At 43.7% G+C, this 13,929-nt stretch overlaps 1 protein-coding gene across 1 annotated transcript in view; it reads left to right on the top strand.

The window, feature by feature from the left end:
• The first annotated feature begins 12,266 nt into the window (after positions 1-12,266).
• Positions 12,267-13,929, top strand: part of scfd2 (sec1 family domain containing 2) — an 83,422-nt gene continuing 81,759 nt past the window's right edge. Inside the window, exons 1-2 of the mRNA XM_076727274.1 lie at positions 12,267-13,199; positions 13,352-13,520. Of these exons, the coding sequence (XP_076583389.1) occupies positions 12,386-13,199; positions 13,352-13,520 (983 nt within the window). The 5' untranslated portion in view covers positions 12,267-12,385. The remainder of the gene's footprint in view (positions 13,200-13,351; positions 13,521-13,929) is intronic.

Raw genomic sequence — 13,929 nt, forward strand, 5'->3', positions numbered from 1 at the left:
AAAATAAGAGATGGAGGAGAGGAAAGGGGAAGAAAAGCAAGACAAGGAGGAGAGAAAAAGGGAAGAAAAGCAAGACAAGGAGGAGAGGAGAGGAAAGAAAAGCAAGAGAAAGAGGAGAGGAAAGGGAAAGAAAAGCAAGACAAGGAGAGGAAAAGGAAAGAAAAGCAAGACAAGGAGGAGAGGAAAAGGAAGAAAAGCAAGACAAGGAGGAGAGGAAAAGGAAAGAAAAGCAAGACAAGGAGGAGAGGAAAAGGAAGAAAAGCAAGAGAAGGAGAGGAAAAGGAAAGAAAAGCAAGACCAGGAGGAGAGGAAAAGGAAAGAAAAGCAAGAGGAGGAAGAGAGGAAAAGGAAAGAAAAAGCAAGAGAAGGAGGAGAGGATAGGGAAAGAAAAGCAAGACCTCACCGACGCAGTCTTTGAGAAGCTCGTTCTTCTCCTCTGTCTTTCCCTCGGTTTTGTTCTTTTTCTCTCCTCCTCTTGTTTGTCTTTCCTGTTCCTCTCCTCCTTGTCTTGCTTTTCTTCCCTTTTCCTCTCCTCCTGGTCTTGCTTTTCTTGGTGGGGTGAGGAGACACCTCAGCGACACAGCTGTTGAAAAGCTCGTTCTTCTCCTCTGTCTTTCCCTCGGTTTTGTTCTTTTTCCTCTCCTCCTTCTCTTGTTTGTCATTCCTGTTCCTCTCATCCTTCTCTTGCTTTTCTTTCCTTTTCCTCTCCTCCTCCTCTTGCTTTTTTTCTTTTCCTCTCCTCCTCCTCTTGCTTTTTTTCCCATTTCCTCCTCCTTCTCTTGCTTTTTTTCCATTTCCTCTTCTCCTCCTCTTGCTTTTTTTCCATTTCCTCTCCTCCTCCTCCTCTTGCTTTTTTCCATTTCCTCTCCTCCTCCTCTTGCTTTTTTTTTTCCATTTCCTCTCCTCCTCCTCTTGTTTGTCTGTCCTGTCCTCTGGTCCTTCTCTTGCTTTTTTTTCCTTTTCTTCTCCTCCTTGGAAAAGGAAAGAAAAATAAGAGATGGAGGAGAGGAAAGGGGAAGAAAAGCAAGACAAGGAGGAGAGAAAAAGGGAAGAAAAGCAAGACAAGGAGGAGAGGAGAGGAAAAGGAAAGAAAAGCAAGAGAAAGAGGAGAGGAAAGGGAAAGAAAAGCAAGACAAGGAGAGGAAAAGGAAAGAAAAGCAAGACAAGGAGGAGAGGAAAAGGGAAGAAAAGCAAGACAAGGAGGAGAGGAAAAGGAAAGAAAAGCAAGACAAGGAGGAGAGGAAAAGGGAAGAAAAGCAAGAGAAGGAGAGGAAAAGGAAAGAAAAGCAAGACAAGGAGGAGAAGAAAAGGGAAGAAAAGCAAGAGGAGGAGGAGAGGAAAAGGAAAGAAAAGCAAGACCAGGAGGAGAGGAAAAGGAAAGAAAAGCAAGAGGAGGAAGAGAGGAAAAGGAAAGAAAAGCAAGAGAAGGAGGAGAGGATAGGGAAAGAAAAGCAAGACCTCACCGACGCAGTCTTTGAGAAGCTCGTTCTTCTCCTCTGTCTTTCCCTCGGTTTTGTTCTTTTTCCTCTCCTCCTCTTGTTTGTCTTTCCTGTTCCTCTCCTCCTCTTGCTTTTCTTTCATTTTCCTCTCCTCCTTCTCTTGCTTTTCTTTCCTTTTCCTCTCCTCCTGGTCTTGCTTTTCTTTCCTTATCCTCTCCTTCTCTTGCTTTTCTTCCCTTTTCCTCTCCTTCTCTTACTTTTCTTTCCTTATCCTCTCCTTCTCTTGCTTTTCTTCCCTTTTCCTCTCCTCCTCCTCGCTTTTTTCCATTTCCTCTCCTCCTCCTCTTGCTTTTTGTTCCATTTCCTCTCCTCCTCCTCCTCTTGCTTTTTTTTCCATTTCCTCTCCTCCTCCTCCTCTTGCTTTTTTTTCCATTTCCTCTCCTCCTCCTCTTGCTTTTCTTTCCTTTTCCTAACCAGGATTTTAATGTATAATGATACATCAGATTTTATTAACTGAATAAAACTGTTAGCAGCTGTTGGATAATTGTAGTGGAGAAAAGTGCAATATTTTACTCTTTAATGAGGTAGAGTAGAAGTATAAAGTAGTATACAGTGGAAATACTCAAGTACAAGGACATCAAAAAATTATTCTGAAGTACTTCAGTTAATGTACTTTTACTTTCCACCACTGTGAGTTCAAAGTGGTGGCAAGACAGAAAAACTTCAATAAATACATGTAAACGTGTAAAAAATCAAAACATGGTCTCAAAGTCTGAAAAAAAAAAACATGAAATGTCAAACGTTCTGCCTGAAGCTCTAAATCAATTATTTAGATAAATACCTTCATAGTACTCTACACACCGTCTATTTCACTTTAGCCTTTAACAGATGAACATTAGCCTTTGTTTACCTCAACACTTTGGGATCCCTTGCCAATACAACCCTAATATGCTGAGCCCATCTTAGGATCAGAGGAAACAGATGGCACCAGCCTGATAGTTGTTGTGTCACAAACAAACAGAAACAACCAGCTGCCAGTTTCTCTAGGCACTGAGCGTGGAGTTTATCGCTCGGGATGGGCTATGGGCTGAGACACAGAGAGTAGGTAGAAGACATGTTACCAACCTGGATGCTGGTGTAGCTGGGTTGCCTGAGGAAGGAGTGGCAGAGCAAGACTCGTTTTCTTCACGCCTAGTGTGCCCCTTCTGGACCTGAGTGGAATAACAATAATTTCACACCCCTCCTCTGCTCTCTAATCTACTCATAATTCATTTATAGTTCAAATGAACCCAAGAGATTATATTCCTCCTAATTCACATGAGTAACATGTCTTACATTGATTTTATTGTATAGGTTTCTGTGAGCTGCACAGAGTTTTGACTGCTTCCTACAGTAGTGTTCCAGCTTTCTTCATCAAAACCGTAATTAAAGTAATCTGAGATGTCAGCACCTAAAAGCAAAACACAAAATAGTAATAAACAAGTCTGCATAGAAGTCCTGAGTACAAAGCTGCACTGAATGAGATTACAGAGAGAGACTACCATGGAGAGAATCACCTATATCTACAGGTCAAAGGCCACGTACCAGCTTTCCTCCATGGCTTTTCCTTTGCTTTTGGCTTCTGTAAGGAGATTTCTTGGATATTGTTCAATGCATCTATGTCAGGTCCTTTAGTACTGTCAACTGTAAAACATTTGACAGGATTCAAGGTGTCTGAAACTATCACCACCTCATCACGGTGACAGGCGTTATTAGTCAAGGACTTTAGTGCAGATTATTATTTATTCATTTTTCATGAGACCGTGGGACAGTTTTTAGCATAAAGACATCATTAAACTGAGCTGATGTGCAGTGTTAGGAATGAGCACAGTCCACTGTTTAAGGTCAAATATTCCCTGGGTCGTCACTCAAATTTGCTGTTTCATAAATGAGCTGTATAGAAATTAGGCTGTATTATGAAGTGGCTGAAAGCATGTTCTGTGGCTTTTTTAACAACAGATAAAGGTATGAAGTGGGCATTTTTGGAGGCTGAATGCTTATCAGTTTATTTTTTATCAATATATCTATTTTCTAAAGAATTACAAAAACCTTCCTCGTCTTTCTGTTTTTGTGCTGGTGCTGTGGTTTGTGTGGTCTTGTCTTCTGCACCAACTCTTCTTAAAACGCACCTTTTTTCTTTGGCTTTTCACACCACTTAGGTTGTTGATTTTATGTGCACAGATATTTTACCATTTTACCATTTTATCTTCTTATCTTTTTAATCTTTTATTTATTATGTTTTATTGTGTTTATTTTACTGTACAGCACTTTGGAAACCTTTGTGTTTATTTGAAATTGTGCTTTATAAATAAAATTGGATTGGATTGGAATTGGATCGTTTTCAGACCTCTTTTTCAGATGCACCGGTGTGGGCCCAGAGCTGCACGAAAACAAGAGGCACGCACATTGTCAGCACAGTTATCTCCATCATCGCGACATTAACTTGAACACTGAGAAACTCTGCTGCCGCTGATAACCTATTTTCAAATGGAGCCTCGACTTGTAAGACTAATATATCACCAAAAAAACAAAACAAAACAATGAAAATATCTCAAAGCTATATTTTGACAGAAGTGGGTTCCTGACAAATAATTCAAATTCATATTATGCCCAACAGGCCAACGAATGCAGTAAAAGGCAGAAACATTCAACATTATCTCGTCAGAAGATGGATAGCAAACAGACTCTCATATACACGACTGCATGGTTGCACAGAATTCTCTGAATTCATCAGCATTGCTATTGTCATTGTCTTCATCATCTTGGACAGCTTTCAGATGACCCGCTATATAAAAGGCGCACGTGGAAATAATAATAATATTCACTTCCATGTCAAAACACAGTTTATTTGGCAGGTGCTGTGACAAAAACACAAAATAATGTGCATAGTATATAATAATGACAGCTGGAGAGTGCAGTGGCCAGCTGAAAAATTACATTGATATAGTTGGTCCTCTTCCTCGTCTTCATCTTCGGCGACAACACTGGAGCTAGACTCAGGCGAAGACATTTTAATGTGGAAAAGGTCGTTTCGGATTAAACACAACATTAGCTAAGCCTGTTTGTGCTCCCGTCAGTGTCAGTTAAATTGACAGTTATTGCTGTTTCTGTGGAGGCAGTTAGAGGAAGTGACAGCTCGTGGCATGTCATTGGCCAGAAGCCGTCTCGTGCCGGGTTGATCAACTGCTAACGTTAGCTTAAATGAATAGTTCGACATTTTGGGAAATACACTTACTTGCTTTCCTGCCAAGAAGCAGCTGGTTAACTTAGCTTGACAAAGACTCAAAGCAAGGGGACAAACCAGCTCTGTCCAGAGGGTTTTATGAGGCAAAAACTAATCATCTTTAAACAACTTATTTACGGTCCTCCAGGACTGTCTGGAACCGTACCATAGACATAATATACGTAGACGCCTCACAGACTGACGCTGCCTATTGGAGCTGACGTATGAGCGCGGCCGCCATGTTGGATGGGTCTCCTATGAGCCCCCAGTGCATTTATTTCTTCGGAGGAAGGTGTATGCCCAACTACAATAATCAAAACTCCCCGAGTCTTTACACGATTTTCACACGGTTTGGTACGGAAGCGTATTGCTGCCACACCGGGGAAAAAAGGGGGCTCAGTATCACGTAAATACGTGAACAGTTTATTCATATAACAATATCTTTTTCACGTTATTTCATGATAAGATGTATTCACGTTATAAGGAAAAATATAGAATATCACCGGACGTATTTTACGGAAAGTTAAAGTGTATGATTTGTAGACAATCCAGCGCACCATCATAAGGAGCTTTAAATGTACTCCCCATGATCCTCCTGATTTTGTGACACTCTACCTTTTTTTGTAAATAATAATAATAATAATAATAATAATAATAAAATAAAATAAAATAAAATAAAATAAAATAAAATAAAATATATTGACAGCTATGTCTGCATAATCACCAAGAATCTACTTAAAATAAAGCTGACAGAGAATTCTGGTTGTGCGCTGGATTTTCTACAAATCATACACTTTAACTTTCCTTAAAATACGGCTGGTGATATTCTATATTTTTCCTTACAACGTGAAAACATCTGATCACGAAATAACGTGAAAAAGATATTGTTATAACAATAAACTTTTTACGTAATTACGTGTTACTGAGCCCCTGTTTTTTTCCTCAGTGTGGCAGCAATAAGCTTCCGTAGTACGGTTTGTTACAAACAGCAGAGATGTAGTCATGATACAGGACGCCGTCACATATCATATTTTTGTTTTTGTGCGCTGAATATATTTAAGGTAACTATTTCAGGCACATGCACGCGTGCGCGCACACACAACACACACACACACACACACACACAAAAACCAGACATCTTATATGACCTGTTGACATGCGCATTAAACTTTGAGTAAGTTTTTTACTCAGTTGTGTTGGAATAAAACTTCACCAAAACAAACTGTCGAAACGAGGAAGGTTTTTTTCTTTTTGGCCAACTCCAAACACACACGTACACACACACACACACACACACACACACACACACACACACACACACACAGCTTCTGGCCTGACGTCTAAATTTAAACAACTGTTCACAGGCTTTAGGATGACAAAGATGCCACAATAGCCTGGACTGAAACTGCTGATGTGAGCCCGAGTTTTTTTCTCCTTAGAGAGTAAAACAAAAATGGAAAACTTCTCCTGAACTTCGTATCTCTGACGATAAAGCATCCAGTGAATTACTGATATCTTTTACATCCTTAAAAGTACAAATACCACAGTGTAAAAATCCTGCAATCAAAACCTGATTCACAGTATTAACCTTGAAAGTGCTCATTGTGCAGAGCGTAAGATTTCATAATCATTTCTGTTATATATTGGATTATTATTATTGATGCATTCATGTGACCATTGTTTCAAGAAGAACGGTTACCATTCCTAGAAAAGTTCTCGACATGCCCACTGCAGAGGCTGTGTCAGCTGGTACAAATGTCCCAGCATTCATTTCAGCAGTGGAAAGCAGTAGAGGTGGCAAACAATGGACTTTTTTTTTCATCTGTTATTTCATCAACTCTGAGAATTTTTGAAGAGAGAAATGAACCTTGTAGATTTTGAAAACTGACAGTTTTTTGAAAATCGATGGCAAATTTGACCTTAAATTAACAACCTCAAACTTGTACTTAACAGCAGTACTTGAGTAAATGTTCTTCTGTATATTACACCCCTGAGTAGTACAGAAACAGCTCCTGTTATTTACCATTTGTAGGACATATTAGGTACAGTTAATCCTGTCCAAACAGGACTTCAGTCTTGTTGAAATCTAGAGTAACTCAAAAAACTGAGCAAAATGATTGATTTCCAATTGATTTTTTTTTTTAATTGGTTTTTTTTTTCCCCAAATTTACTATTCTAAGTGGGAGAAACCTGAGTAAACCCACATAACGCCAGTCGTAACCCACACAGTCCACTGAGGAACATGGTGGAGGTGTTTCTAGGAGGAGGCAGTGTGGTCACTGAGCCATTGTGCTGTCCTTTGGGGGAGAGGGGGGAGGGTCGAGGGGGTGAACGGAGGAGGAAGAGGGACCTGCTGTTACACGAGTTGAGCAACCTGCAGTTTCTTGCAACCCACATAACACTGGTTGTAATCCACACAGTCCACTGAGGAACATGGTGGAGGTGTTTCTAGGAGGAGGCAGTGTGGTCACTGAGCCATTGTGCTGTCCTTTGGGGGAGAGGGGGGAGGGTCGAGGGGGTGAACGGAGGAGGAAGAGGGACCTGCTGTTACACGAGTTGAGCAACCTCAGTTTCTTGCAACCCACATAACACTGGTTGTAATCCACACAGTCCACTGAGGAACATGATGGAGGTGTTTCTAGGAGGAGGCAGTGTGGTCACTGAGCCATTGTGCTGTCCTTTGGCGGAGAGGGGGGAGGGTCGAGGGGGTGAACGGAGGAGGAAGAGGGACCTGCTGTTACACGAGTTGAGCAACCTGCAGTTTCTTGCAACCCACATAACACTGGTTGTAATCCACACAGTCCACTGAGGAACATGATGGAGGTGTTTCTAGGAGGAGGCAGTGTGGTCACTGAGCCATTGTGCTGTCCTTTGGGGGAGAGGGGGGAGGGTCGAGGCGGTGAACGGAGGAGGAAGAGGGACCTGCTGTTACACGAGTTGAGCAACCTGCAGTTTCTTGCAACCCACATAACACTGGTTGTAATCCACACAGTCCACTGAGGAACATGATGGAGGTGTTTCTAGGAGGAGGCAGTGTGGTCACTGAGCCATTGTGCTGTCCTTTGCGTGAGAGGGGGGAGGGTCGAGGGGGTGAACGGAGGAGGAAGAGGGACCTGCTGTTTCACGAGTTGAGCAACCTCAGTTTCTTGCAACCCACATAACACTGGTTGTAATCCACACAGTCCACTGAGGAACATGATGGAGGTGTTTCTAGGAGGAGGCAGTGTGGTCACTGAGCCATTGTGCTGCCCTTGGGGGAGAGGGGGGAGGGTCGAGGGGGTGAACGGAGGAGGAAGAGGGACCTGCTGTTTCACGAGTTGAGCAACCTCAGTTTCTTGCAACCCACATAACACTGGTTGTAATCCACACAGTCCACTGAGGAACATGATGGAGGTGTTTCTAGGAGGAGGCAGTGTGGTCACTGAGCCATTGTGCTGCCCTTGGGGGAGAGGGGGGAGGGTCGAGGGGGTGAACGGAGGAGGAAGAGGGACCTGCTGTTACACGAGTTGAGCAACCTGCAGTCAACCTGCAGTTTCTTCCACCTCTCTGTCACCATCACTCTTCTCACCAATGCAGCCGTTGAAAAGCTCGTTCTTCTCTGTTTTCTTTTGTTTTTTTTGTTTTTTTTCAGATTTACTATTCTAAGTGGGAGAAACCTGAGCACCAGGAGTAAACCCACATAACACTGGTTGTAACCCACACCGTCCACTGAGGAACATGATGGAGGTGTTTCTAGGAGGAGGCAGTGTGGTCACTGAGCCATTGTGCTGTCCTTTGGGGGAGAGGGGGGAGGGTCGAGGGGGTGAACAGAGGAGGAAGAGGGACCTGCTGTTACACGAGTTGAGCAACCTGCAGTCAACCTGCAGTTTCTTCCACCTCTCTGTCACCATCACTCTTCTCACCTATGCAGCCATTGGAGAGCGTATGCTCCTCCTCTCGCTCTTTTTTCCATTTCCTCTCCTCTTCCTCTCGCTCTTTTTTCCATTTCCTCTCCTCCTCCTCTAGCTCTTTTTTCCATTTCCTCTCCTCCTCCTCTAGCTCTTTTTTCCATTTCCTCTCCTCCTCCTCTAGCTCTTCTTCCCATTTCGTATCCTCCTCCTCTCGCTCTTCTTCCCTCTTCCGATCCTCCTCCCCTTGCTCTTTTTCCCTCTTCCGATCCTCCTCCCCTCGCTTTTTTTCCCTCTTCCGCTCCTCCTCGTCTCGCTTTTTTTCCCTCTTCCGCTCCTCCTCCCTTCGCTTTTCTTCCCTCTTCCGCTCCTCCTCGCCTCGCTTTTCTTCCCTCTTCCGCTCCTCCTCCCCTCGCTTTTCTTCCCTCTTCCGCTCCTCCTCGCCTCGCTTTTCTTCCCTCTTCCGCTCCTCCTCGTCTCGCTTTTCTTCAATTTTTTTTCCCCTTTTCCGCTCCTCCTCCTCTCGCTTTTCTTCAATTTTCCGCTCCTCCTCGTCTCGCTTTTCTTCCCTCTTCCGCTTCTCCTCCTCTCGCTTTTTTCCCCTCTTCCGCTCCTCCTCCTCTCGCTTTTCTACCCTCTTCCTCTCCTCCTCCTTTCGCTTTTCTTCCCTCTTCCTGTCCTCCTCCTCTCGCTTTTCTTTCCTTTTCCGCTCCTCCTCGTCTTGCTTGTCTTGCTTTTCTTTCCTTTTTTTTTCCCTCTTCCTGTCCTCCTCCTCTCGCTTTTCTCTCCTCTTCCGCTCCTCCTCGTCTCGCTTTTTTTCCCTCTTCCGCTCCTCCTCGTCTCGCTTTTCTCCCCTCTTCCGCTCCTCCTCGTCTCGCTTTTCTTCCCTCTTCCGCTCCTCCTCGTCTCGCTTTTCTTTCCTTTTTTCTTTCCTGTTCCGCTCCTCCTCCTCTTGCTTTTTTCCCCTTTTCCGCTCCTCCTCCTCTTGCTTTTCTTTCCTTTTCCGCTCCTCCTCCTTTTGCCTTTTTTCCCTTTTCCGCTCCTCCTCGTCTTGCTTTTCTCTCCTTATCCGCTCCTCCTCGTCTCGCTTTTCTCTCCTTATCCGCTCCTCCTCGTCTCGCTTTTCTCTCCTTTTCCGCTCCTCCTCCTTCTCTTGCTTTTCTCTCCTTTTCCGCTCCTTCTCTTGCTTTTCTCTCCTTATCCGCTCCTCCTCGTCTCGCTTTTCTCTCCTTATCCGCTCCTCCTCGTCTCGCTTTTCTTTCCTTATCCGCTCCTCCTCCTCTCGCTTTTCTTTCCGTTTCCGCTCCTCCTCCTCTCGCTTTTCTCTCCTTTTCCGCTCCTCCTCCTCTCGCTTTTCTCTCCTTTTCCGCTCCTCCTCCTCTCGCTTCTTTTTCCACTCCTCTTGCTTTTCTTGGTGGGGTGAGGAGGAGAGGGGGTGAAGGGAGGAGGAAGAGGGACCTGCTGTTACACCAGTTGTGCATCCTGCAGCTTCCTCCACCTCATTCGTTGGGTATCCTCTCTGCGCCATTTTACTGTCTAGTTGACCGTATTTGTCTGTAGTAGAATGTAGTTATCTAGTAGATTACAGTTGTCTGTAGTACACAATCCTGTAGCACAATGTATTCGGCAGTAGCACACTATAATTGTCTCAAACGCGTATATCACTGTATAAATCCAAGTTAATATTACTCTGTTGGGATTCGCAGCTGAATTTATTGGATATCAAAGCCACTTAGGCCTACAAAGCCACTTAGACCTACAAAGCCACTTAGACCTACATCAAAGCCACTTAGACCTACATCAAAGCCACTCCATGCTAGTCCTGCATCAAAGCCACTTAGACCTACATCAAAGCCACTTAGACCTATGTCAAAGCCACTCCATGCTAGTACTGCATCAAAGCCACTTCGATCCCATTGGCTGCACACCTGATGACACATTTGGTGGGTGGGGCTAATCCAGGAAGGCAAGGTAAGGCAAGGCAAATTTATATTTATAGCACAATTCAAACACCAGGCAATTCAAAGTGCTTTACAGAAGCATGAAAATACATTAAAATCATACATTTCAAAGCAAGCAAGCAAGAAAGAAAGAGATTAGAAGAGAATAGAAAAATCAAAATAAAATACAATTAAAGGAAAATTAAAAACAGAAGCCAGTAAAAGACAATAATTTAGCATTTAGAATGATTAAGGTCATTGAGCAAATATATTTACTGTAAGTAAAAGCTGTAGCAAATAATAATGTTTTCAACCCTGATTTAAATGAGCTGACAGTTGGTGCAGACCTCAGGTGTGCAGGGAGAGTGTTCCACAGGTGAGGAGCATAATAACTGAAAGCTGCTTCACTTTGTTTGGTTCTCATTCTGGGAACACACAATAGACCTGTCCCTGATGCCCTGAGAGGTCTGGATACTTCATGTGGAGTTAATAAATCTACAATATATTTCGGTCCTAGACCATTTAATGCTTTGTAGACCAACAGTAAGATTTTAAAGTCTATTCTTTCTTAATGAGCGTTAAACGGTTGTTAAAATTCAGGTCAGAATCAATAATTACACCAAGATTTCTGGCTTTATCTGTTGTTATCAGTGACATGGAATTAAGGTGAGCACTGATCTTGACCTTTCATTTTTGGGGCCAAATACAATCACTTCTGTCTTATCTGCATTAAGCTGAAGAAAATTCTGGCACATCCATTCATTGATTTGCTGAATGCACTCACTCAGTGAAAGTAATGTGTGTTTTTTGATCAATCACTGTTCAATGACCATGATCATTTTTGGAGAAATTTTGAGATTATAATGGGTGTGTATTGCACACCAATGTTCGCGTCAGAGTGCGTGACATCATCGGTCAGAGTGGGAGAGCACTCGTTTTGTCAGCATAAGCCCAAATGTGAGTCCAATGCTGAGGCAGAAAATAGCTCTTTTTCTCCGTCTGAATGCGTATGTGTCTGTTGCGCGTGCGTGCGTGCGTGTGCACCTGTGTCAGTGTGTGTGTGTGGGGGGGGGGGGGGGCTATCCTCAATGGCAACCAGCTATGAGCCTCAGTACCTCTCTGAGCACTCCTCTCCCACACTCCCACACATTTCAGGTTGAAAGGGCATAGGTTGCTGTATAAATAAATACTTGAAAAAGGAACGTTTGTTGTAGGTGTGCTCCTTGTATACAATATCATAATGTTACTAGTATTAATTGTTTGAAATCTCTGAAGAATCTCATCATAATGTACACACTCCGGCAGTAGCCCCGCCTGTGGCCCTTTCAAAATTTCCCCAGAGGAAATTGTCTAGTTTATCATGTTTTGCAGTCGATGGTTGCGTGAAGAAAACACACTGCTAATACAAGTCACAGTTATGAACCGGTGGTTTTTGACAGCGTTCAGAGTCTTGCTGTGAATATTGACGGCTGATATCAAAGACACAGTTGATATGTTTTTAATGATTTTTAAGGATTGAGTCTACCCTCCTTTAATTTTCAGTCTTTTTTTTTTTTTTTTTTTATAAAATGTCGGTGCAAGTAGTGGCAGTGAATTCTAAAGACTCGGTAATAATATAAATTCAGAAAATTAATCGATATCTCTAACAAAAACTGAATCAGCTCTTCAAGCCAGTTGGTCTACGGACGCTGCGGATTGCCAGAAAAACAAGTTCAAGCTTGTGTGACGTTTATATGCTGCGACGCGGGATTGCCACGTCACCTTTAAGAGACTCGTGTGTTTGTTTGGTTGGAGCTACTTTAGCCGACATTTCTGATGTTTCTTCGATTGCGTTGTATTTAGCTAACACTTGGCAAAATGTTGACGACGGAGGATTTTACGCATTTTCCGCGGCAGGCGTGGGAGAAGGTGCTGTCGAAGGTAAAGAAAGCTGTTGTTTTTATGGATGACAAGTGCGCGGAGGCTCTTCACTGGAGCGGAGGTGCCGCCGTCTTATTTGAGGCAGGGGCCAAAAATGTAAAGGAGTTTTCAAGCTTCGAAGCCTGCGGTGTGAATGAACCGAAAGCCGTGTTTGTGGTGAGCACTTTGCTGAAGGGCAGAACGGTCGACATCATTAAAGACATCATCTCCCTCAGTCACTTCCAGTACTGTGTCGTCTTCACCACCGTTGCTCACTCCGTGCACCTGCTCGCCAACAGTGTCTCGACAGAGATGGATGGGAACCCTGTATTTGAGCAGTTTGAAGATAAGCTGTGCGAGTGGATGGGAAACATGAACTACACGGCCGAAGTCATGCACGCCCCTGTGGTCTTCGCCCCCGTATCACAGCAGCTACTCCTCACACCCACGTTTGCACACCTGTTTCCCCTGCTCTCACCCGATCTGGAGTCAATAAATGCAAAACGACCAGAGAAGAAGAGATTTGGTGGTCTGGTTGACATAGACATGCACTCCCTCCCTCTTGAGCTGCAGCTTGAAATCAAATCTTTGGCTTCAGCATTAAATTCACTGTTTGAAGCTACAAGCACCAGGGAAGAGAGTTTTGCTGTGGGTCCCATGAGCCGCATCATAGCAGGGGAACTGGCCAATCACCCTCAAGCCAAAAACAGAAGGAAGGCAGCTCCCAATAAAGCATCCATCATTTTTGTGGACCGAACAATGGATCTTACAGGTGAAATCTCCCTCCATTGCATGACCCTGTCTGTTATTCTTTGTAGTATTCACAGCTAAAACTGCAGAAATAGTGTCCTGTGACACGCGTTGACTACAAAAATACACACTGATGTTGATCGATCACAGCTGTTACAACATCTTGATTCTCAGGAGCTGTTGGACATCATGGCGACAACCTGGTGGAGAAGATTCTCACGGTGCTCGAACCCTTACCTGGTCATGTGACAGACGTACAGGTGGACATGCTGGAGCTCACGAGTCTGCAGCGGACCCCTCACTCCCAGACCACCTTGGCCCCCGGCTGTCTTGCACAGACCCAGTGAGTACCTCTCTGATGAGAGCTTTGACTGTAGCTCATTTATAGCAAAAGTCACTGATGTGACATTTATTAGTAGTCAAGAGTCATTTGCAGTTTTTCTGCAGCTGTACATGATGTACGTACATCTGTACTTCTCAGCTAAGCTTTCAGAAGCTAAACTGAAAGTTTCAGATATTCTGGCCATGCATGTGTTGCATCTGTTTATACGGAGCTCTGGTGGTTCATTGTAATGCCCAAGACCCAATATGACATTTAACAGATGTTCACAGGGCAGAATTTAAGGTCATCTATTTTGCAGTTTTGTGTTTCGCCAGCATAAGCACCATTTGTTTTTCGAGGGGTGTTTGCAGAATTTTAATATCACGTGCACTGATCAGTGATGTTGTTCCCATCAGGAGCAAAATATGGA

The sequence above is a fragment of the Chaetodon auriga genome, chromosome 3 (assembly GCF_051107435.1).
Source record: "Chaetodon auriga isolate fChaAug3 chromosome 3, fChaAug3.hap1, whole genome shotgun sequence".
In the NCBI taxonomy this organism is placed as follows: domain Eukaryota; kingdom Metazoa; phylum Chordata; class Actinopteri; order Chaetodontiformes; family Chaetodontidae; genus Chaetodon; species Chaetodon auriga.